Raw genomic sequence first — 26,141 nt, 5'->3', positions numbered from 1 at the left:
TACTGTCAAAGCATAAACATAACAAGTGAACGTTATCAACAATCGAGAGTATCACTATCATTGCATAATCACTGAGAAATGTTTTCATAAAGCACGTTGGTGCGAGCGCTGACACACATTAAATTCTGGTGCTGCAGAATAGATGGCACTTAAGTTTGACTAAATGAAAGCTTTCAACCTTAAACCGATCGATTATTTAGGCAAAATATTGCTTAAATGATTATTCACTGGTTATCATTATACTTATCCTCAATGATAGTAATGTTCTCCATTGCAAAATACGTAGTAGCATATTGTATAGATCTTTAATAATACTTCATATTACAGAGGTAATTGTACTAAATTAGTCGGTAAACGTGAGCTCAACGTCTCACGCGGAGAGGGTACCGTAAAAACTCAACATCACAATAACATTTATAGACAGCTTGTCGGTTACACATGATTATTATAAGTAGATATATTTCTATTTGAGTAGTTTCATAAAAAAGTATCTTAATGAGATATAATTAAATTATAACTTTACGGAAATCTGTAGGCGGACATGTGTATGACAAAGTGCTACGTTTTGAGTTACGGATACCTATAATACAAATTAAACTAGCCCGTGTACGTACATTACATTGCTTCAGCCAAAATAGGAACATATTAGCTACACATACATAACTTGCAAATAAATAATGTGATGTAGGTGTGTAGTCGTATTGGGCATTTTCTTAAATTAAAATATTTCGCTATTATCATAAATAGATATTTTGCTAATGGCAATATTAATACAAACGATAAATCACAAATCATATCACACAAATTCACACATTGTACAGTACATTTGATTAAATGTATCATGAATACGAATATAGTCATAATTTTATCGCAGATTAAATAAAAATAATACATAACTATACCTTCACAATATATATTGGTAAAAATATTCTGTTGTACTCCGTTTAATTCTACGAGTGTGCTCTACACGATATTAAATTATACTTTATATAGTTAAAAATAATGACAAAAATATAACAATATATCACTACAATGTTCATTATAAAACCACAGCACCTGCAAATAACTTTGGTAAAAACTTAAATTAATTAGCAAACAATCTACCATTTTCATTAAGTATATAATAACAAAGCAATTTTGTAAATTTATCATTTTAAATTCTTCTTTAGCGAAGAAAATAGTGTTAGTCGACCAAATAACAATCCTAAAAGGACAAGCACCATTTAATTATATCACTTAAATAAGTACTGAGTAGGCACAAATACATACATTTAGAATACAATACGTTATAATTATTATTAAGATAGTATTTGATACTCAAAATGCAAATTATTTAAACTAAATATTTCGTGTACATAGTCGCTTCATTGTTTAAAAGGCGGTATTTTAATAAGTTATTGCTAGACTCTAGCGTGTACTCAATACTTTAACTTATAATAAAATTACATAATTACATATATATAATCTGTGTTAGAATATCGAGATTGTATTGTTCTGGGTAATCAGATCTTTAGGGATACTTTAAAACAACATATTTTATGGAATGGTGCTGTTATGATATATTCGAGTTTGATTGCTCATAGACTCAAGTAAATAAATATAATCTGTATTTTAAGAGATTGTCAAGTTGTCCAATTAAACGTTGCCAAGCGGATTAAGTTTTCAGTGCAATTAACTAGATTTGCATGACTCTGGCCACAAATAAATAGGTGTTTGTATTTTGAACAAGCATATAATAATATGAAATTTCAGTTCAGGCGCGTATGTGCACGCACTTTCACACGTTAGAACGGTCTTTAATATGAATGGAAATTAAACAAAATACGTACACTATCTTTTCGCAGCTAATAATTTTCTTTCAGGGATGTGTGTAAAGGTGTCTTAATACTATAGCATTCCATACATTTACTTCTATGAACTGGGTACAGATACCAAATACATCAACAACAACATGTAACGATAGAAAACGGTCGTAAATATAGATTACATGTAACGCATTGAACATTTAGTTTGTAGCGCGGTAGTTTACTTAGAACATACTATTTATTGCTAAAATAAGTACAAGTATATAAGTGAGAGAATAATTTACACAGTCTCGACTGTTCGGGGCGACAGCAAATCTTTAGTTAAGTACTTTAATACACCAAGTCTGAAAACAGTTTAATACGAGTACATTACGGCTAACACTTCAAAATTTCTGAATCTTATTACTTAAACAGGAAGGAGTTATATTGGTTTATAGAAAGTAGGATTCGAGCCTTTCGCCAATAAAGACGTATAAGCAAAGTTTGGTTTAGAAAACTGCTACTAAAGTTCAGGAGTTTCTTAGTACAACGTAGAATTTATATCAAATATCTATTGAGATCCGATCCATGATTGAACAGAGATTACTATTCCAGTTACAATTAGTTTAGTCCTTACTTACAACATATAAAGCACCAGTTACATGGTGATAGAAGATACTAAATTCAGATTCATTCTATGTATTGATCCATTAGAAATTCGTATATCCGCGGATTGTCACGTACATTACCCTGACACTAAAGTTACATATAAATACCTTGACTAAGTAGAGCCGTTTCAAACTTCATTGTTTCCGTGTATTCTGGTGAATCTAAGGAATACTTGTTCGAGAGTGGTTTGCGAGACGGAGTAGTCTTCAATGGGGAACTGTGAGCGAGCCTCTTCCATGATGTGGAACACGCGCCACCACGGCAGACCCACGTCGTTGAGGTAGTAAGTGCTGATACCGAGGTATGTTTCACTGAGAAAGTAACAATATGTAGTTATAAAACGGACTAAGAACCAAGTATTTTTGGGTAACTTTGAGTGACATCATTGGATAAATATGAATTTTAGTAAAATAATAAAATACTCACATGAGCCTTGCCTCAGTAAAATTACGGGTAACGTAACGATCTATGTTGTTTACATTCGTATCTCTCTCTGGTCCGGCACTACATTTTATGATTAAAGTGTAACCTGTAAATAAAAATTTGGATACAATACGTTTCATAAATTTCATTTATATGCCCGAGGTTCGTTTCCTTAATTTGTTATTATCTATGCCGTGCGTGCACGCATACGTGCACATCATAAGGCCGTATACGCCAGGTATACGGTCATATACGCTTGTATTGAACTAGGGTATGAACCGATAGAAATCACAAATTCTCATTACAATTAATCATTGATATTGAAAACAAAACGACATCTGTTAAACTACTTTTGATTATTGTGATCAAATAAACAAATTAAAAGCAGTAAAGTCTATGTTACCTTGCGAGAACTTGCTCTTCAAGTGCTGCAATGGTCCAAGACAGTGCAGTCTTCCTGCGACCATGACGGTGAGTCGTGAGCACAGCGCCTCGCACTCCTCCATACTGTGTGACGTCAGCACTATGCTTCGACCAGACAACACTGCCTCGCTAATTGCTGACCATACGAGACGTTTTGACGCTGGGTCCATGCCTGACAGAAAAAATTTAATATTTTGCTAAACGCCAGTTTCAAGGCTTATGAATGTGTTAGATAATTTATCTGATAGATAAAGTGACAGATAATATATAAAATAACTATCAGAATATGGTGAAACAGGGGCTAAGCAGCACAAGATCGAGAATATTAGTGCCTCTACGATAGGTCAAAGGAAGCCTATCAGTCTGTTTAAGTCGAGTCTGCTATTAAGCAATAGATTACGTTACCTGTAGTGGGTTCATCAAGAAATACGAGTGGAGAGTCTCCCAGTAATGCGACTGCGGTACTGATTTTTCTTTTTGTTCCACCACTGCATTCGTGTACCTATAACAATCATTATTCATTTTATTGACCATGGTTGTTATACTCGAATAATCATAATAAAAATTTCTTAATCAGTTTCAACGGTACCTTTTTATCATAATGCCTCATGAATCCGAGCTGCGTCGCCAGATGTAGTGCTCGAGCATTGCCCACACGCGCTGGGATACCACGCAGCAGACAGAAGATGCGCAATGTCTCGCGACCGGTCAGATTGTCGAATAGAGCGTCGAACTGCGGGCAATAGCCTGTAGGGCACACAAAAACACGTTTAAAATAACTAAACATCTCTCGTAACCCTTTTAAAATGATGTAGAAGTAACAGGTTTTTGGTATTAAACGGACGCTAAACAGTGCTAAAAAGCGCCTTAAGTTACTGTTGTTTAGATATGTCTACGCTGTCCTTTTCCGTATTACTCGCAAAGCATGCTCAGTGCTAGTTAAAAGCCTAAAATGGCGTTAACGTGGTGTGCTAAACATACCGTGGTGTACTTTAATACATTTTTCCAAGAAAATCAGTTTCCTTTCATACATCGTACAAAATAATAGATATTGAAAAAGATGTAAATGACGATCCCTTATTAATCGATATTGAAAGAGATTTAGACGACTATCTATCGTTATACCTATGTGCCTGTAGACGTCCTGTATGTGCGTCTTGATGGAGAGCCCGTGCACGAATGCGTCGCCGGCGGAGATGTGCGCGTCGCCCGTCAGCATGCGGAACGTGCTGGTCTTGCCCGCGCCGTTGATGCCCAGCAGCCCGAAGCACTCCGCTTTGTTCACGGCTATAGCGGAAAAGATACGATAAGAAACCTTTATTTTGCATTTTACTGTATTATATTATTGACAAATAAATCCAATTTACCACGTATGATATTGTTTCTGCATATTTTAGAGTTAAGCTTAGACTTTTATTTAACTTTACTAGTTTATATTATACAAGGCAGTTTTTTACTTTTGTATTGTATACGAAGTTACGTCAGGATACGAAGTGTTAACTATTTTGGTACTAATTTATCTGTGGATACTTCAAACTAAATGTAACCAACACATTACGTGTTCATAGTTCTCATTTTGTGTGGTCATTGATATAACTTACCGAAAGTAAGTCTATTGACCGCAAGGAATTCCTTATAGAACTTAGTGAGGTCTCGGCACACGAGGCTGTGATGCGCGAACTGTGGTCGAGTGAGTGATTGTACAGCGGCTCTCTCCGCTGCCACGTCACTGTCTTCCTCTGATAACGCCTTCGCCGGCTGCTGGCTTGATGAGTAGAATACCTGACACGATATAAATAACATGATTCTTTATAATAAGGCTTATGAGATATTGCATGAGATATTTTTAATGTTTGGAAAACTCAAGTTTTGGAGAGTAGGTATACAACATAATTTAATCCATACTAATATTATAAATGCGAAAGTAACTCTGTCTGTCTGTCTGCTACTCAATCACGCCTAAACTACTGAACCAATTTGCATGAAATTTGGTAGGGAGATATTTTGATACCCGAGAAAGGACATAGGCTACTTTTTATCCCGGGAAAATGACGCATTTCCCGGGAAAATTCAAGTGGCGAACTAAGTCGCGAATAGTCAATATTATAATGACATTGAAATAACAAAATTCCGTTGTCATGGCAACTGTTTTAATGGCGGATATGCCTTAGCGCGACTTTGTTATATTAAGAGATATAAATAATTTTGAGAATATTTTTCGTGAAAAAAAACATATTTTATATCATCACGCTACGACCAATAGGAGCAGAGTAACAGTAAAAAGTGGTACAAAAACGTGGAAAATTCTGAACCATTCTCTCTTATGTGACGCAAGCGAAGTTGCGCGGGTCAGCTAGTATTATAATATTTCATGAGCTATGAATTGAGACAGTTGTAAATACTTTCCTGTATGAAGCGTAAGTAAATCAAACCATTTTAAAATATTGCCAACTATTTTGATAATTTATGGCCCAGCGAATAACTGTAAATCATTTTGTAGTGGTTAAGGTAATTATAGGTGAGTGACCTGATGATGGCAACAATAGTAACAAAAGTTGTTTATGCCGCAGATATTCAGACACACGCTTAAAGTCTTTTTTGTATTTACCTTATTCAAAAGTTCGTATTCTTTAATCAGGAGAATAGTGAATGCTGTTATTCCAACGGCGCTCATCATAAACAGGTATCTGCCGATACCTGGTTCGCTCCACATCATAAATGGATCGTCTTCGACTGAAAAAGAACATTCATAATACAATTTTCGGCACATATTATCCACAGAAACACTATAACAACTAACTACGACAGTCTACAAAATTGACAGTAACTTAATTGTCGACAAATCTTTACCCTACCTGTGTAGGTTAAAGATTTATCGAAATGTGTTAAAATTTATCGATTATTTAAAATTTATTGATCAAAACTTTGTGATATTTGACGTTCTAATGTTTGATTGCACAGTCACATATAGATTGACGAATGATTTTTCCTTCAGGTAGTGAGTGTAGGTCGCATTAGATTTCATTATTACACTAATATTCTAAGTGTCAACATGCTTTAAGATACACGCAAAACGGTCAAATACGAGCAGACAATCATAGCTAAGCAAAATCAAGAGCCTAAATGCATCTTTATAATTGAAAGAACACAAGAGAAAGTAATGCACACGCAAGCCAAAATCTACTTTAAGAACTAGAAAATAGAGTTGACTAACAACTACTTAACACACAGTGATAAGACTCACTTACTACAACACACGGAGAGGTTGAGCTTATGGCAGATGGTGAGGCGCGTGCAGTTGTCGATGTTCAGTTGATCGCAGAGAGCGTCGCAGGCCAGCAACGAAAACGAAGACACACTCATGTCCCTAGTAAATTAATTAATTTAAAACACATCTATTGGTAAAAAAACTTCAAATAATAAGTACAGATTACAAATACAACACAGTGATGGCAATTTATACGTTACGTTTATTGATGCGTATAAGTTCATACGATACGAACGTATACGCATATGCACGAGCGCAATAAAAAGACACAGATACAAATAGATAAAGTTCTGAATGCTTGGTTTCTTCAACAATATCAGGATGACACGAAATACACACGTGTCAAAAATAATATAATCAGTGTTGTGGGCTGTGGGCAAACCAGTCAGTATTTATGGTTAAAGCTTTACATGGGTTGAGGTTGGAAAGCGTGCTCGCTTCGTGCAAGCGCTTCTACTGATGTTATCGGATTGTGTTATCCTTTTCAACAAACTAGCGTTTGCATGTATCAATGATATTTACATGTATAATTATGTCCAAATCCAACCCGTTATAAGCCTGTGCCATTCATGATACTTGTGAAGTGTTGTTTCTATAATGTACAAATGAATAAATATTATTACCTGAAACTTCTACTGATGCAGTAAATAGGCAACGGAGAAAAAATCCAGTCGAACAGGTGAGCGTAAAACGGACTGCCTACTTCTGGTAATCTCAATAATTCGGTGATTAAAAATGGCATGCAACCTGATAAAATAGAAAATGGGTTTGTTTTAAAATTTTGAATAAGTACCATGAATCAATCCGGACTATTAAATACATGGCTTATTGTATGACAAATAAAATCCAAATAAGCTTTACAATGTGTCTTCAAATATATTTGTTTATAAATGAATGCACTTTGTAGTATATTTACTTACCGGTGAAAATGTTCATGAAGCACATTTTTGAAAACCCGGTGGCTGCAGCTTCGAAATAGAACGACGCGAGATAATGTATCGGTATCATCGCCAACGAGAATACCATCAAGACTAGTAACACTCGACCTATAACAAGAACGATCAGATACTTAACTCACGCAATAAAAATTGAAGGAAAAACTTACCTAGTGCTAAATAGCCATATAGAGATGTACCCCTACATAAAGTTTCAACGGCTTTGTGCAAATATATGAGAGGGTTGTATGGCTATGGTGCCTACAGACTTAAATATATTGAGAAATCTCACCTAACTCAGCGGGCGTTGATAGCGTGGCCTCCTGGAAGCATGCGAGAGTGACGATAATGCACAGGTAGATGAGGAACAGCCACAGCCAGTCCCACACCAGCGCCGACACCCACATAACAGCAGGCCGCACTCCCGACACGCGCTGTAAGAGCTTCGCGCCGCTTATACGCTCCTGGTATACAAAAAAAAATACTTTATAGCAGCAAAGCGTTGTTACTTTAGTTTGAATTTAATACGGATATTTTAAGACGGCAGTGTACCGATTACTTTTTAATATCAAAATAGTATTACTTATGTTTATTGCTAATTTAAGGAAAACGAACCACTATTAGTCGTTTTTATTAAACATTGCAGAAACAGGAAATCAGTACGACTAAATAAAGCAAAATTAGTCAAATGTTTATTTCTCATATATTCAGTTGTACAATGTATTGTTTATTGGATAATTATCCATAATTATGAATCAGTTGTAAAGATTACGCTGGTTTCCCGTAGTGATTTTCCTGCAGTAAATAATAGGCAATACTATTAAGTTCAACTTTGTTATGGTCATAATTATTGAGTAACTTACCTTTATGACGAACAGTACAAGGAAAGCAGTGACGAACGCCAGACAAAATCCAATGTTGAACGCGAATTGAAATCCCATGCTACTTCCAGTTGCCATCACTTTGACCTAAAGATAAGATGTATTTTTATATCCAGTACCGAAAATTTTGATGGTCTAAAAAAGTGAGACACTTTGAGGGCTTATTTGTAGCATCTATACTAATATTATAAAGCTGAAGAGTTTGTTTGTTTGTATGTTTGAACGCGCTAATCTCAGAAACTACTGGTCCGATTTGAAAAATTCTTCCAGTGTTAGATAGCCCATTTATCGAGGAAGGTTATAGGCTATATATCATCACGCTACGACCAGTAGGAGTAGAGTACCAGTAAAAAATGCTACAAAAACGGGGAAAAATTTGACCCATTCTCTCTTATGTGACGCAAGCGAAGTTGCGCGGGTCAGCTAGTTCTAAATAAAATGGTACAAAAATATTTTCCCGGTATTATAAAAATAGTATGTGTAATAAATCAATACGTAATGAATTCTCATTAATAGCATTAATTGATAGAAATCCAGGCGACCTCAATCTATCAGTTCATTTCGTGAGGTCGTTTGATTAACCTACTTTGTTTTTTGTGAAGCAATTTATTTTTTGTTTTTAGAATACTGAATAAATGCTTTTGAGATATGACTTAAAAAACGACAGATTAAATGTAGACTAATGTAGTTTGATAATATACTTACAAGATTTTCAATAGAATATGGTAGTGGGTGGTTGATGATTCGTAGCGTGCTACCGGGCGAGAGTGCGCCGAGTATGGCGTTGTTGACCATAGCGAGAGATATCGCCGAGTCGTGGTACCCGTAGTTGCTGTACCAAGCTGTGATATTGCGGCTACCGAATGTGGCTCCTGTTAGCACCTCGTAACGAACTCGCTGGAGATCCGAATCACTCTGAACAAATAACATGAAGTATTTCAATATGTATTCCTCTGTTTTGCTATCCTGTTAACTATTCTAAGGCTTGCGTTAGAAGTTAGTGGCAGTTCAAGATCTCGCTAACATTAGATTGCTTCTAAATTATAGGTAGGTACATAATATGCTATTGCTTTTTACGTAGATAGTTCAGATAATCGGTTCGACATAATTAAATATGCAAAAATTAACGATACATTTTTTTACTTTTTTTAATAAATTTTACTATAATTGGATTAAAAAAAAATAATCGGAAAGTAGAACTGTTCCAATCTATCATGTTAATTGAAGGATAGGTCGTTAACTAGACATTGAACAATTACTAAGATCAATAGATAGTACCTTGATGACACTCGATAAGTACTGACATAATAAAAGTCTACTTTATTGATTTGTCATTTAAAAGGAACGATCAATAAGTCATGTCTCGTTTCAGGGTTAAATGCAACTTAATTTTCTTAAGTACGTGAATGATAAATGAATAAGTCAGAGAAACTAGTTTATGAATAAAACATTAATGCAAATATGATGTAACTTTTTGTGATGTTTTGTCATTCTAATTCAGGGTTGTTGCCATTATATACTCTACGTCAATCATATGACGTTAAGCTTATTAAAGCATATAAAAAACCGGTTAAAAACAAAATATACTTTTACTAAATTCGCAACTTTTGAAAGTAAAGTTTATAAATAGGAATGTTCTTATTTTCTTACCAATTTCAAGTAGAATTTTCCCAAATCCGACGTTCCTATATCTGTGAGTGCCATATGGGGGTACGTAGAACTCTTAAAGTAACTTTTGTACGCGTTCATCGTTTTCGCTTCTATACTACCATCAGCTAAGCCGTCCTGTGACAGTAGGGTCTGCGTGGTCGGAAATCCACTCTCTAAGCTGAGCGTCAATGGCGGTAGTTGTGACAAGAACTTCCATGATCTCGATATAATCACAGATATTGTTATATTTATAATCGGTGTCACAAACTGTATCAATGCAGTGAGTTTGTTCGTCATACTGTTGTAAGCCAACTTTAAAAACATGGCCTTTATATGATTCTTCAAAAGTTTGAATCCTCGCACTTTTTGTATCGGTTCGTTGTCCACTGCAAAATTTAGCCAGTTTAATAAGCTGTATAAAAGTTCAAGGTAAACGGGACATTTTAAATGTAAGCAAAAATAAAGCTATTTTTAGTATCTAAAAAACTTAATATCAAGAATTTTGAGTGAAATGTGATTTAAGACGTGGGTACGTTTTTGTTATAATCAGTATATACCTATTAGCTTTCATTATTAATAGGAGATATTACTTACTCAGATGGTTTGCATTACAAGCCATCGGGACTACAGCTGTGTCGGCGTACGGGCGTTCTGCAGCAGTGTGGTTATTTTGTTTAGCCGACGCCGCTTCGGTGTCTTCTGCACCTGCCCTAAAGAAGCACAGTACATATTTTCAATTATATTAAGAAGAGATTATAGGTACTATACATTTCTCTTCATGAATGGATATACTTACTTCATAAAAACTTCTTCTAAACTAGTTACTGATAACCCATAACTAGACACGTGTAACGATTCTTTCTTCGCTTCAAATTCTTTGAGCATTTCGGGAAATTTACTAACGTTATCATTCGGCAATATGTACGTCAGTTCGGAACCTGAAAGCAAGCATACGCTTTACGAAATTACACGTAAACGGCAAGACAACAAATTATACACAACCTTCACAAATTATAAATTACAATCCAGTCAATGACCTCTGAGAGAAATAAGATAGGCAATTTAAAGTTACGGACGTAAATTATGCAATATTAGTTGCACGCGTCTTAATTCAACATGAACAATCGGAATTCTATCTTATAGCTTATGATTTAAGGTTGAAATCGTATTGCAATAGTCACTTTTCAGTCAGACTCACCTATGTTAGTGTTTTCTTTGATGTCGGGAACATAAGCTTTGAAGAATTTAGTGACGTCATCCACGACGCAGTTATCTGCTTTCACAATAGTGAGCTTGTATCCAATGCCATAATGTTTCTTCAGGAAGTAAGGCGTGCCGACACACTGAAGGCGACCCCCAGACATAATAGCAATACGATCGCCTAACACATCTGCCTCGTCCATAAAATGGGTAGTCAGTATCATCGTGCGACCTAAATAAAAGATATTATACAATTAGACTTTTATAAACATTTTTCTGATTTGAACTGCCCGTCATGTTGATATCCGTTATTGTAAAGTGTCTGTGATACTATCATTTTCTTATAAAAAATCACGTCTGCGTTTTTGTTTTATTAATAGTGAAATGGGCGGTCAAATGGGATTCTATATCTTTTTAACAATAGCATATACCAGTTTTTATTTTCCTTTTGATTTGTCATCCATTTAATTAAAATAAATATAAACTAGCATTTGAGATGCAGTAAGACGATTTTGTGAGAGTTTCAACAGATTGTAAAAGTGGAGTATCTATTCCGTACGTAGCAGCAGACTGCTAGGTCATTGCTACAATTACTATAATAACCGGTTTTCGCGCTAGCCTTCTCGCGTGACTTATGATAAACAGTAGGGAATATAGAATCGGCAATCATTATGTTCAAATACGGAAAAGTACATTAATAAAGGTAGTTTGCTGTTTTGGTTTTAATACATTTTTTTAGTTAAATAGTATACTTAAGTAAGCGTTGTTTAACAACTTTACTAACAGAAATGTAAATATCCGAAATTACTTTTTTCAAATGAAATTATAAAGTCACATTACAATAACATTTTTCAAGCGAATCAATCATTTCAATTGAAAGAATACATTTCTTTGAATAACGTAGTCTGTCTACCCGTTAAAGACAGTGATTTACGACTATTAACTTTTAAAATAGGCACATAGCTTAGCTTGTTCACAGCAGCAATTTTATTGGACAAAATTATAGTTCATGTCTAGTCTCTACCCCTAGTTCAATCATTTACGTAATTGCCCTTGTCGTGATATCGACATATTAATTTGTAACTACTACTATTACTACTACGTGATATCGACTATTAACTCTCCTATTTATACAAGGTTCCTCCCATACAAGGGTCTACAATGTATCGCGATTGTTTTCAAATAATTATTTCGTATGTGCCCATGTTTTTGGAAAAATAAGTTATGTTAACATACAAATAATCATTTCCTACAAATTAATCAGGACTGATGATTACTTAAATATTGTTAAATTGAATTCATTTTACCGTGACGAATGTTTTGGATGATATTATAACAGTAATGTATGTCAATAAACAAAGTATTGTTTCCGACAAAATCTCGCAATCATCATCATCTATCAAGGCTTCAAGGGTAATGAGTGGTTCATTGGCGGGTGGGTGAATTACTGACTGCTCAAGCCCGAATATTTTTGTACTAAGAAAAGGGTTTGTGTTGTGAGGCTGACCTTTCTTCTCCTTCTGCAGCAGGTCCCAGAGTGCGCGGCGGGCGGCTGGGTCGAGGCCGGACGTGGGCTCATCGAGTAGAACGACCCGCGATGAGCCGCACATCGCCGCGCCCACAGACAGACGACGCTTCTGACCGCCCGACAACTTGTTCGACGTCACGTCTCGCTGACGTCAACAATAACATTCTTTTATCATTACACAATTTACACGCTTTTCCATCAAGTTTATCAAAATTTCTAGTTTATTAACATAGATGCTGATGTACTGATAACATCAACCTTTCAATTACAAAAATGAATACGTAACTTACTGAATATGTATTGAAAACCATCTAAAACATGTTGTTTGCATACATTTTTACTGGCTACTCTGATATACTAAAGCGTATCTGTATAACATTGTCGCCAGCAGTAGGTGTTACGAAATACCATACAAGTAGGTATGCTCGAAGGGCATTTTATGGTAACCTTTTCTTGCACAATTATAATCACATTCCGGCATTCTGCTAAATCACTGTAAATATGCGTCATTGAACGCAACAAAAGCCACGATATACCTACCTAGTTGCGGTCATAACTACTTTAGTTAAACGAAAATTCTAATTAAATGCATACCTTTTCTTCTAGTTCGAGTAGTTTAACAAAATGGTCGACTTCTTCATTTATTTTGTTCCCATGTATTCCTTTTAATCGTGAGTAGAATATGATGTGTTCGGCCACTGTTAGGTCGGGGAACAGGACATTGTGTTGGGGACATATGCCGAGGGACTTGCGAGCCATCGCTGTTTCGTTCACTATGCTGTAACCGTTTATTAGTGCGTTTCCCGATGTTGGAGGTACCATACCTGGATAGAACGAAATAAAAATATACGAGTCGAACATAAATTCCTGTCAGTTATAATTTTAAAAAGTCATGTAGTTTTGGTTCTTAAAAAATAAGTCGTATGAAGTTATTAATGGAAGTGACAGGGCTATAGTTACGATGATGATTGTGTCATATTTACATATCAAAGGGGTTGCATTTTCATAGTGAAATTATTATTCGTGTATGTAACTTGTATGTTGTTTGAATAGAGAGACAAGTTCAAGGACTTGTTTGTAAAATAAATTGAGAAGTTGAATAAACTTGCTAAGAATATCAGCATAAAAATAACAACAAAAGTGGACATTCAACACTAAATTCATGTCTCTTTTGTAACCATGAACGTGGTGTGTTAAAACACCATCGTATTCTATTAATTGAACAGTCGGAACATCTAAATTACGAACAATAAGTGGTTGTAATTGGGCAAATGGGCAGCACGAATATGCGCCTGAGTTTCAGTAATTGGTCGATAATAGAAACTTTTTGTTACAATTACACAAAATATTTCTTTACAATAGCTAACAGTGGTTTCATGAAGTTTTTAGTTAGACTTTATCCTTAAACTGTTATGTAGAAAATAAACACTTTTAGTGACGTAATTTACTGCTGGACATCGTGTTATAAGGCGTTTTCGTTTCCTCATATTACAAATTCGTTCGCAGCATACTTATAACGGTAAGTGCCTTCTACAATATACGTCGTATATTTGTATCAAAGCTAACAGTAACATGAAAGAGGCGCCTGAATAAATAAGGGCTCAATTGATGTGACCCAGTTACTTAAGAGGATAGTTATGGAATCTTTCAGAATTTGCGATGGAATAATACTATTTGGTTAGTATTCTTTTACTCTATATACAAAATTTTGCCAATAAAATTACGTCATTTAAAATAGTGTCTACTTTAACGTTAAGTTAGTAATGAGAAACTATTCCATTTCATATTATGATGATAAAATTATGACTTATTATGTGAAGACTCATTTTGATAAAACACCACATTGCTACTAAACAATTCATATAATAAACCGCAATTAATAAACTAAAAGAAATGATCACTACCCATCTACGCTACTATATTGCCCATGTTGTAAGAGATAGTATCACTAGAATAAGATATTTTTTCGACGAATAAATAAGCCTGCAGTATATAAGCTACCTAACATCATAATCGGATGTATATTAGGCAATATCAATATTTACCAGTGAGCATGGATATAGTGGTAGTTTTCCCGGCTCCGTTGTGACCAAGTAATACTGTTATCTCATTCTCATACATCCTCAGGTTCAAATTATCAACAGCTTTCTTGCGGCCCCTGTATACTTTTGTTAGATTCTGAAATAAACGTTTTATCATTAGATGCCATAAATTTGCTGCACGCACGATACGAAAAGTACTTGCCATAAATATGATTAAATGTGTTAAAGCCTATTGGTTGTAAACATGCCAATATTATGTTATTTATGCTATCATATTCGGGATATCGTTAAGGTCATGAGTACCTACGCATGACGCTGTTCGATTTTCACTTAGGCTACGGAAGTGCATTCAAATATCCGTCGGAAGACTACTCTATATTATGTGCGAACTGTAAGGTTTATAGTATCGCGGTATGCATAAATATAAGAAATACTTATAGTCTGTGCAAAGGTGAATTAGCAGATAATATGAAAGACCCACAAATTCTACGCAATCTTATTACACGTGCGGTTCCCCTATTGTTATTTTATGTTCTACTGGCCAAAGTTCAAAATTGTAAAATTTTGACACAATTTATGACGATGTGAAATTTTTTGTAGGTTAGTAAGTTCCGGGTTCTAAAAATAATATTATGCTGACATTAGCCATAAGTATCAAATTTTTATGAAGGTTCATAAATTTAATTAATTTTAATTACTGGTGCGTTGTTATATGTTGATGTTACAAGTTAATCTCTGTGGCCTTGTCCTAGCCTAATATGAGTTCGTGTCAAACAAGGTCAGTATGTAAGTTCATTACAGTAAGTAGAAAACGAAAAGAATCAAACGTATTTTACGTTTTTACTCGTAAAATACGTTTGATTCTTTGTCTTACGTATTTTTATGTTATACTATAAAGCGACGTAAGTTTAACACGCCGTTTATCGCCCTTGAAGCTTATTCGACAGAAAGCGATTATTATGCATTATTTCCTTAATTCCTTTGATGTTTGTTGACACGAAATATGAAAGTTTCAAAGTTATGACTACCAATCAGGTACGTGTTTACGTCAGTTTACGTGCGTACACGTGCACGTACGTTTGACAAAATATACAGGCTTGAAAACATCAAAAAGTTATCATAACTTCAAAATTAGTTTAATTTTTTTAAATGTCTATGGAGTTATGTTTACGAAAATTTGGTAATAACCTTGTATATTTATTACATAAAGAATGATATACAAACAATTGAATTCACACGCTGATATAACAAAAACCGATTCAACAGAACAACATAAAATAGTTTAGCTAATGAAACTTTGTTGAATGGACTAAAATGACACATCCTTGAAATTAGGACTACGACCATATGGCAAAATATGTGACCAGTCGATTTATTTTAAGTCATTAAGGTAGTTTGGAGTTTTGCTTGCTACACGAAAGAAAAATAAAAATACCAAAATTTTGTAACATTGGCTATTTCGAGCGACTTAAGGGACGATAGGACGTCTTCATATATTCAAAACTGAATGATATAAATTATACGTTATATTGATTGATATTATTAGTGACTCACTTGTATATTGACGCCCATAGGCACGCCTTTCGGTTCCTCGTCGTGCACAACCTTCAACAGTGCATCATTGTACTCCCGATCAGCGCCATCCTTCCGAGTTATCTCTGAAACATTACGCTTTATAGTAATCACGTAATTGATATGATTAACATATGAATGATTTAATAAGTTCACGTTCCAATGAATAAATAGACTGTTGGATATTAGCTACCTAGGCACACCACAACTACTAAAAGAATTCTGATGAAATACCCAGAAAGTTTTAAACATGTTACCACACAGAATATTTTTTACCCCAGGATTTTTTAGGCACAGTAAAGGTCGCGACAGACACGAGTATGTTATTTTACAGGAACGTATTGCTATTTAAGTGGTGACAGAAGTTAATTATAATATTTCCTATAAAAGGATGAAAAATAAGTATCAGGAGAGGTAAAGCTCGCAGTAAGGGAAAAGGAAGGTTTTATTGATGCTACTCATCCTTAGATAAGACGGTTTCAAGATTACCCAATTCGTATTGTTTTATAATCAGCAGATGTCATATAAAATGCTTGTGAACAAGCAAGTTTTAAAAGATCTGACACAAAAATAACATGCATACAAAAATTATGAATGCGAAAGTATCTTTATAATACCGGTTAGTGATTAGTCTCATAAAACCGGGATTATGGCCTTGACTGTACTTATACATCGAACATCCACAATGATTACTTCACAGAAGTATTATGACGGACTTTGTAATAAGGAGAAAAAACGGCATATCAAAATAATTATAGCCGAGCCGGTCGTAACAGATAGTAACTTCTCATTCATGGCTTAGTATTACTTACGTTTGTGATTTGATTAAACAAGTTAAAGTAATGATATTGTTGTTCTTTTATGGGCTAAGAGGGTATTCTTCTCTAAGCATAATCTAGGTGTATCATTTGAAAATTAGAAAACTACATTTGATCTTATTACTCTGTACTATTTTGTAAAAAAGAAAAGCAAAAAAGTTGTTTAGTTTTCGCTTAAAATCATTTCAATTGCCTTGAACTATGTATTCTATAGAATATAATTAAGTTGAACAAAGGAAATAAGCGTAATTATTAAATCGAATATGCTGAATCATCCATGTGATACTTTTACTCAAAACCACTAATCTATGAATAAGTAAAGTCAGTATAATATAATATGCTGTTTCACTTTATAATATTAAATTTTAAAGAACTTTCAGTCGACTTAGTTCACATGCGTATTTGATTGAGGACATTTATTAAGTACCTACTGCAAGATACCATTCTATGTAATATTTTTCTTTGTAATATATTTCTGCACTCGATACGATTCTATGTAATATTCAGTAACTAATGCCAATTCAGTAATCAAAACCAACCTGTTTTCACAAAAAAATAACAGAATTTACATAGTAAAACAATGAAACGAAATCAAGCTGATGTAATCAACATACCCAAAGGTGAATGACAAGGTACTAAGAAATAAAATAAACATTTTACTTACCACTGACTTTAGACTTGTTCGGTCTCCAAAAGCTCTTAGTGAAGGGGAAGTACCAAGGCAGAGGCACTCCATACAACCCTGGCCTTATCTTCTCAACATACATAGCGATCAAAAGATAGAGTATTGAGTCGAGTATTAACATTAGAACTATATGGCCCGGCTGCAGCTGGTCGTGGTACGATATCGGAGAGAAAAACTCGTCCCATTGCAGACCTGGATATTTGAAATAAGTTGTAAATATTACATCGGGGAAAAAGACTTTTCGCATTATAGTATGTATGATCGTGGCTTAGTTAACAACAGCCGTGCGGATCGATCTCTGAGGTTAAGCTACGCTTGCCGAGGTTGTTCTGTGGATGGGTGACCATCTTATACATATCGAGTTCCTCCGTGTTTCGGAAGGCACGTTAAATTGTGGGTCCCGGCTGTCAATTTCGAAGATCTTTGACAGTCGTTAACAGTAGTCAGAAGCTTGAAAGTCTGACAACCAGTCCTACCGAAGAATATCGTGTACCCAGGTAACTGGGTTGTGGAGGTCAGATAGGCAGTCGCTCCATGTAAAACACTGGTATTCAGCTGCATCCGGTGAGACTGGAAGCCGACTCCAACATAGTTTGGAAAAAAGGCTAAGCCATGATGAGTATGTAAAATCTCTTTGTCTTCAAGAATCACAAATGAGTATACGGTTCATTAGGTTTCTTTCAGTGAGTTCGTGAGGTACCCAAATATCGAGCTTTAGTGTGTAGAGAAAAGATTTTATTACAAGTTCGTACATACTATAATGCGAAAAGACTTTTCCCCCGACCTAACAATTACTAAGACAGTCAACGAACATTGAATGACTTGACCTTTTAAGATATTGAACTATTTAGTTATTTAGCGACGAATTTGTGTCCATTAAGCAGCTGGCGCCTTGGCACTAAAATTCTCAGAATTTAGTTTTTTTTACTAAGTATTTGATAAATCGACCTGCATAGCTATTCTAACATGTTTTTTGTATAGTATAGATAGTGGGCGACCTTGTGTTAGATTTGTTGTAAATTGCCTAAAGACCATCAATGTGTATACCTATGTATTTTGATATCTACATTTGACCTATATGCCCTCCTAGACAATTCATGTTTTAGACCTTCCATTGACTTCTTCAAAGTTAAAACAGACAAGGTTAGTACCTAGTTTTTACTCTTCAGTAAGTTCAAATAAAACACAAAAGGTTATTATGTAACCAAATTCTTCACAGCCGGTGTTAAAACATCAATATTTCCTTGAACTTGAACGACGGAAGAAGGTTAAATTATGAATATTTCATAGCGCCAACGAAAAATGACTATTTATCAATAGGTAATATTAATATTCTATGGTTGACATTAGTCATATATTTTGTGGAATATAGGAAAACAAAGCGTGTTGTGTCGTATATCAAAGTTCAGATGAATCATTTAGTACTTGATACGGTCACATAAACAATAGAGTTTTAAGATATCTATGTAGCAGTTAGGCTCTGCTGTATTATGATTTGCATATAAATATAAAAATGTTCAATTATCAAATCTATAAGTATTACCGAAACTCAAGCCAAATGGAAGGCAAAGTTGAGGTGAATTAGTAGATATCTTTAAGTAGTTAAAAAGTGGTATGACTCCGTCTGTGTCACAAATTCCTGTACGCCTCATAAAAACTATGTATTGTACAATAATAACCTGGAGTGATTGCCAAGTAACATTAAATTAGAATTAAAAAGTAAACTTGTGAAATGGTATGAGCAACTATTTGTCTTCATTATAAGCAAAAAGCCCCCGGCTCTCACGCAAGGACGATTATGTTCGTTAATACGAAACCTGCACTATTACTCACGAGCATACAAAACTTATTAGAATTTTGATAAATAATTGTGTATAGTCAGCGTCATAAATATGTATATGTTACTGTAAAAGCCCGAACTGTGGTAAATCCTAAGATTTACCAGTGAAACCTAAGATTTACCAACTCTCAATGGTAAAAGTCCGAACAAGCCGGAGTTTAAAAACTATGTTTCGGTCTTACGGTACCTAAATATTTTTTTTTTAAACCACCCAGAAGGAGGAGCCCCGCGAAGCGGTGCTCCGGCGACATCACGACATCATCAAGTGAATAGAGGTAAAAGTTCGAAATAAAAGAATGGTTCGGACTTTTACGATTGAGAGTTGGTAAATCTTAGGTTTTACCGGAAAATCTTAGGATTTACTACAGTTCGGGCTTTTACAGTAACATATACACTGACATATTTCTGGGTTCATTATAATTGACATTTATGACAATATAAACTTTATTATTGTCATTAAATGATGTACGATTAAAAAGCTAGCGTATACAAATTTTAGACGATGGCTGTACAAAATACGCATATTTGGCGAATTACTGTCACGAAAGCACAATTTTGATAGAGCATTAGTTCACGTCGCACACAAAAAATACAGTTTTTTTCGTTGGCAAGTTTGGTTCATGACATGACCTTTGAATGTCTTCACTGCATTATATCTTTATTCTGTTTATAGTTTTTATTGCTTACTTAATGTACAGTCAACTTCAAAAGTCGCTAATCATATTTAATTTTTCTATTCTCTGAAACATGCATATCATTGCATAAAAAATGGTATTGATTGAAATGTTTCATTTTAACTAATTACTTTTGTTCAGGTACCTATTTATTAAAATTTCGTAAAAAAAGGTCGGAAAATATGAACTTATTTAACTTTTGTAGCTGACTGTAGCTAATTCACACATTAGATAGACATCACAGATATATATGTAAAGTACCTATAGCATTTGCTTAGTGCTCTTACCTCTAGAAGTTCCTTCGCACATCACAATCATCTGGAAGGCATATCCCATAGCCGTATTGGAAATCAGACTGAGCAGTAATTTCGTCGTCAGACTTATATCTTCGTATAGAACTTGAGTTAACATGAACACAGAATAGGTAGAAAACCATGCTAAGCCCATGAAAGAAGCCGCAGTATTTGCTGAAAATAAAGAAATACGTTACGTCTTCCTCAAAATAATGTACATCTCAAGTTTTAAAACGCAGTGAATATATAATACACTCATATAAAAAGCAAAGCTCAATTGTACGGAGATATTGATCTAAATTCAAACAACGATGATTAATTGATGAGGCGCATACCTAATCTATTTCGTAGAGGCAGTTCGTCTTATTTAACTGAAATGATTCTTTATCAATGTTATCGTGGTTTACGTAACAACGAAAGTCGGTGAAGTACGCAATTTTAAAACCTAGATAAATACAATAAACACCCACGCCTTTTAAATTTGACTGTTGGTTTTAGCAGTAGAGACTTCAACCATTTTGATGAAAAATAATCTAATTTTTTTAATCTCCATTGAGATTGATTTTCACTTAGATAATAGTTAAAAGCAGGTAAGAAAAATATATCTACCTCTTGAGAAGAAAACGCTGACCATAAAAGAAAAAGCGAGTGAGGCTATAACAAACAACATCATGAAGAACAATAGCACACTCCACGGAGTGAACGTGAGCACTGAGTATCTGTCGCCAACCTCAGTCTTGTTGAATGGGATCTAAAACAAGTTAAACATACATATTATCTTTGAAAAAATAACAGACATTTTCTACTACATACAAATAAACTAAAGAAGGCGATTGACGTAAGAAATACGCCTTATTTGTGGCCTTAGCTCGACCATTTCTTCGCTCGAATGCCTGTACTCTTAGTAGTCAAACTTTGAGAAGTAAAAACCTACGTAGCCACAAATCCGCGTACTTACCATCGAGTCTGTCGCCCACTTGAACTATCCTAGAGTTCCCAGAATACATTGATTGATTCAGTAGACTTTTCTTTTGCGTCACAGAACAAACATAAGTAGTAGCTCTGGTTCACAGTTTACGAGACCCAGCAAAATAATGATATAGTGACGCCTACATACTAACCAAAACACTCGTAAGATGTACAAATATTTGGTTTCAAATCAAGATAGAACAAAATATCGTAGGAAGTATCTGTATACAAAAGTCGGATGTTTGCGTCTCTATACAATTTGAAAGTCGATTGCCTACTTATTCAACCTTCTGGATAACATGTGTAAACAAAACTTACCTTAAATAATATGACAATAAGAATCACAGATATGGTGAGGAACGAAAATTGTTTGATGAACCATGCCAGCCAGTGCAGCCATGACGGTAGACCCATTATTGTCATTGTTTCCTGTCGACATAAGATATCGATCAGCCAATGACTAGCACTATTGAAATAAAGGACGATAAAGACTTAGCTTTAATTGTGTGTCAGCTGGCTAAGTAATACTTTAGAGAGGTCAATAGCGTGGGAGTCTAACCCTCGGGCCGTTACATTAATGATTCCGGACTCGTTGCGTGTTTACCAAGAATAAAAATGTATTCAAATTTCCTTTAACTGTTTACAATTTCTGAATAGGAAGAAGCTGTGGAGTATATTCCTACTGAAAAATAACATATTGAGACTTATTTTGTAATGCGTATTACGACTTTAACGGTGTTGTTGTTCAGTGAATAATGTAACGATGTATAAATATTTAAGAGACTTTCAAGTAGTATTACCTTTAACTGCAGCTCTTTTTCAGACGTGACCACTCTGACGGTGTTCACAAAGGAATACGCAAAACACAGCATGATGATCATAGATATAAATCTCTCCAGTGCCACGAGTAATTGGTCTTCCCTGTATGCTCTCTGAGGTAGTCTTTGCAAGTATACCTTCGTTTCAATCGGCTTCCCAGACTTTTGTTTAATAATCTCCTGAGATATTGCATGTTGGACAGCTAAGAACATTTCCGGTGAATACCCTAAAAATGTATGTAATTCAGTACATTGCACATCACATATGGATCATGGCCACTGACGGACGACTATTTATAGATTTATTTAGAAAGGTAAGTAAAGGCCGCGAATCTTTACAGTGTGTACCGTTACGCAGATAAGCGTGTTATGTTCATTTTTGTCTTGTTTCCGCGAGTATACAATGTTACGCATTTTCTTTATCATACTCGTAGTTTATTCAGAATGTACACGCAGGAAAGATTATAGCATTAAGTACCTACCTACTACTGCCTTTTTTGCATTCCAGAGAATTCTATAATTACCTATTTAAATCTAATTCTACCTGGTTGTGTTAGAAAACTCGTCTAACAGATATAAAGTACAGGGATCAACTTAGTGACTTTTATTGCTGACGACTGGCGCTCCGCCTGCGCCCTATTTGTGACGTCAAATGTTTGTGAAGGTTAACGTTTAGCCTTGACGCACTGTACACAAAATATTTACTCTACTTCTCCATCGAAAAACCGATGCGAACTTTTTTTGGGGACGGAACGTAAAATATCAGCGCTATTTACAGTTACAGCGAAAAATGGTTCAAGGTTCTTTAGTAATATCAGTAAAGTGGCTTAGTCAAGTGTATTTCCTGAAAGCTGTAAAAGAATAACAACGTCATGTTGTTCAATAGGTAATTCTGACTAGGTGGTAACTGGTACCAAATAACACAAAACAATGAATACCACGCGTTTACGATAACTACTTAGTATACCATCATAACATTAGCATAACAGACAAAGAATTTAGAAATGATTTTTTCGCTGTTTTTCTTAATTCAGGAAATGTAATTTTTAGACTTAAATTTATTAGACTTAGCTACAGAAATACGTAGGTACGAGAAACGCGCTTATTTACAGAGACCTTTTAGTTATTGTGTGAATTTTCTCGACAAGCTCAATTTACTTGAGCAGGAACTAGGTACTAATTTAAAAGTAACACTTTATATGACATCGTAATCGTAATGGTTTCGCGAAAAATGCTGTTAGGTAGGTAGTAAAATTCTTAAAAAACTGAAAGTCACTGGATATATTAAATATTTTAGAAAAAACGGAATCTTATTGCTTCCTATCTATCAAAAGATTTGGAACTCTTCATGTGTGGACGTTATGATGAAAATATATAAAAGATACATAACCTGGTGTTTTGCCGCCATACATGTCATCTGGGTCTCGTGGCCCAGGCCGCGGGAATAACGGATATAGCAAATTTGTTCTCCAGCTAGCCCTCAACGGGTGCTCTACCATTGGCGTCCGCATTACGGCCGGGAACCTTAACGTCACTGCGATATCATCAGGCCATTTCGTGGCATCTGAAATAAATTGACTCGCTGATTTTTCCGTCCATATATATGTATAAAGTAGATGCAGTAAAGCGGCTGTGTAACAGCGGCGGTAGTTTCGATCCTTAATCGTTCAGAGTTCGAGAGCTCCTTTGCTTTTGCTGTGCCGGGAAGGGCATCTTGGTGCTTTGCGACCGCAAAACAAATATTTGCTTCATATGTAGAGTGTATGCGACTTCGAATCACTAGTATTGAATTCGAATACTAGGTGTTGTAGAAGTTGTGAATGGACGAACTTATAAAAAGTAGTTGATCATTTCATCAAGTTATTAAACAGTTAAGAGACTGATAATGTTGCTGGCTAAATACAAAACAGATACAGATAAATAAATAAATTCTACTCACTAGCCATGCTGTCATCAAACTGAATTCCAACTAGGATTTGATTCATAGCATTTGGTTGAGTGAGAGCTAACTCCATTTCTTGAGCATTCTTGTAGCCTTTAGGTTGAGGTAGAAAATCCGAGTCAAACAGAAGAGAGAAAAGTATACTGAAATTATCATCTGCTACCATTGTTATGGCATTCCTTGTTACATTTCTAGTGAGTGGGTTTTCAGGTGAGAAGGCCAATGTTCCTGATTTTGCTGTTGTCAGATTCCCTCTAAAGAAATACACAAGATTAGTTGACTTCTTTTTATACTTTTCTTACAGAGCAAAGGTGGCCAACTTATATTTTCAATATTTATTTGTTACTATCAGATTTCAGAGGCATTTTCTGCAATCTGTGTATGTCATATAGGTATCCATACTTATTAATGCCTTATACAAAGATCAACAGAACTAATAATTCACTAATCCATCACAGTCTACCAGTTGACCACCCCTGATGTAGGGTACATTATTAACTTTAATGTTACTTACAAGTTCCTTCCACTCATGTTGAAATATGTTGGAAGAAAATGTGGATAGTTGATATCCGGTTTTGACTTTGGATCCACCAGACATCTTGTCAATATTAAAAATAACGAAAATATCACAGGCGATGCTATCTCGAATATGGTTTGCCATTTATGCCTTCTTTGTAGTAGGAAGTTCTTCCAAATAAGAAGTTTTAGTTTATCAAAGGATGACATTTTTCCGGCACTGTGATCTAAAATAAATAAACTTAGATAAAATATATTAGGCCATGCGCCCTTGGTGATGGCACAGCCAACACTAGTCATTTAAATGTGATATCAAATTGTAGCATGTCGCAGCACTAATTTCATAACATCAGCATAGAAATTCATCACTACCAACTATCTCCATTCACTGATTAATTATAAAATAATGAAACACTAGAAGTTCGTTTATAATTACCCATTAGTGTTTATACTAAATAATAATATATATATATTATATTCAAGCAGATTATCAGAATTTGATAAAAAGGCATGTGAACTTTAAATAAATAGAAACCTATTAAATTTGCGCCTTGCAGTCTAGAGGCTGTACTGCATTTAGTTTGAATAAAAATAAAAAAGAAAATAGAAGAGGAAGAGCATTATCATGCTACCTTTATGTCAAACTCGTAAACTAGGGTTTACCAATCAAAAGACTTAGTTACAAGATGTGTTATGTAAAAAATATAATAATTTGGTCGTTTCAACTTGAATTGCTTGAAATATCATCTTTTCACATAAAAATAATACTGAACGATATCACTATAGGCTATACGTTATTCATAGATTAATCCATTACTATATTCTAATACACAACGAATTAAGAGCGCAAATTCGGCATTTATTTTAAGATGAATGATCGCTTACTCGCGAAAATAATTACCTGCATATTACGTAGACATTCTGGGAAAAATCAATATATTTTCATAATTCACGCACACATATAATGGCACATTAAACATTGGTCAATGTAAAACGGGTATACTGGCGGAGATCACTTAGGAACTGAATAAAAACCGGAAAACGGAGCAAAATAATTTACAGAGCAGTTAAATCAAACGATGCGCGGCACGGACCTCCCATCCGATAACGATACGCTCAGAAATCGGAGTCCGACAGATATTGTTGCAATGTCAACTGTCAAGTTATCGAATGTCAAAACTACACTAATAGTGACAGCTGATTTACATAGA

The 26,141-nt window shown here is 34.9% G+C and overlaps 1 protein-coding gene across 1 annotated transcript; it reads right to left on the bottom strand.

The window, feature by feature from the left end:
* Positions 1-16: 16 nt before the first annotated feature.
* Abca3 (ATP binding cassette subfamily A member 3) lies at positions 17-26,057 on the bottom strand. The gene is made up of 31 exons (XM_076117387.1): positions 25,832-26,057; positions 24,929-25,157; positions 24,412-24,668; positions 23,863-24,036; positions 22,455-22,699; positions 21,973-22,083; positions 21,295-21,436; positions 20,680-20,859; positions 17,858-18,070; positions 16,358-16,461; positions 14,807-14,939; positions 13,356-13,585; positions 12,741-12,906; positions 11,232-11,465; positions 10,830-10,971; positions 10,628-10,743; positions 10,034-10,419; positions 9,089-9,298; positions 8,366-8,470; positions 7,795-7,966; positions 7,488-7,613; positions 7,191-7,314; positions 6,548-6,666; positions 5,908-6,032; positions 4,901-5,081; positions 4,425-4,586; positions 3,889-4,046; positions 3,705-3,801; positions 3,280-3,471; positions 2,880-2,982; positions 17-2,764 (listed from the first exon to the last, which is right to left on the bottom strand). The coding sequence occupies exons 2-31, from the start codon at positions 25,138-25,140 to the stop codon at positions 2,581-2,583; spliced, it is 5,103 nt and encodes a 1,700-aa protein (XP_075973502.1). The 5' UTR covers positions 25,141-25,157; positions 25,832-26,057; the 3' UTR covers positions 17-2,580.
* Positions 26,058-26,141: the final 84 nt, after the last annotated feature.

Source organism: Anticarsia gemmatalis, chromosome 8 (assembly GCF_050436995.1).
Source record: "Anticarsia gemmatalis isolate Benzon Research Colony breed Stoneville strain chromosome 8, ilAntGemm2 primary, whole genome shotgun sequence".
Taxonomy (NCBI): domain Eukaryota; kingdom Metazoa; phylum Arthropoda; class Insecta; order Lepidoptera; family Erebidae; genus Anticarsia; species Anticarsia gemmatalis.
This window is presented reverse-complemented; position numbering and strand designations above follow the sequence as displayed.

What these genes read in the sequence shown, in the direction of transcription:
- Abca3 (XM_076117387.1), bottom strand. Translation starts at nt 25,140, where the DNA reads ATGTCATCCTTTGATAAACTAAAACTTCTTATTTGGAAGAACTTCCTA. An exon ending in ATCAACGCCCGCTGAGTTAG is followed by an intron (nt 7,614 to 7,794) that starts GTGAGATTTCTC and finishes TTCTTGTTATAG; the next exon opens with GTCGAGTGTTACTAGTCTTG. An exon ending in TGAGGCATTATGATAAAAAG is followed by an intron (nt 3,802 to 3,888) that starts GTACCGTTGAAA and finishes TGATTGTTATAG; the next exon opens with GTACACGAATGCAGTGGTGG.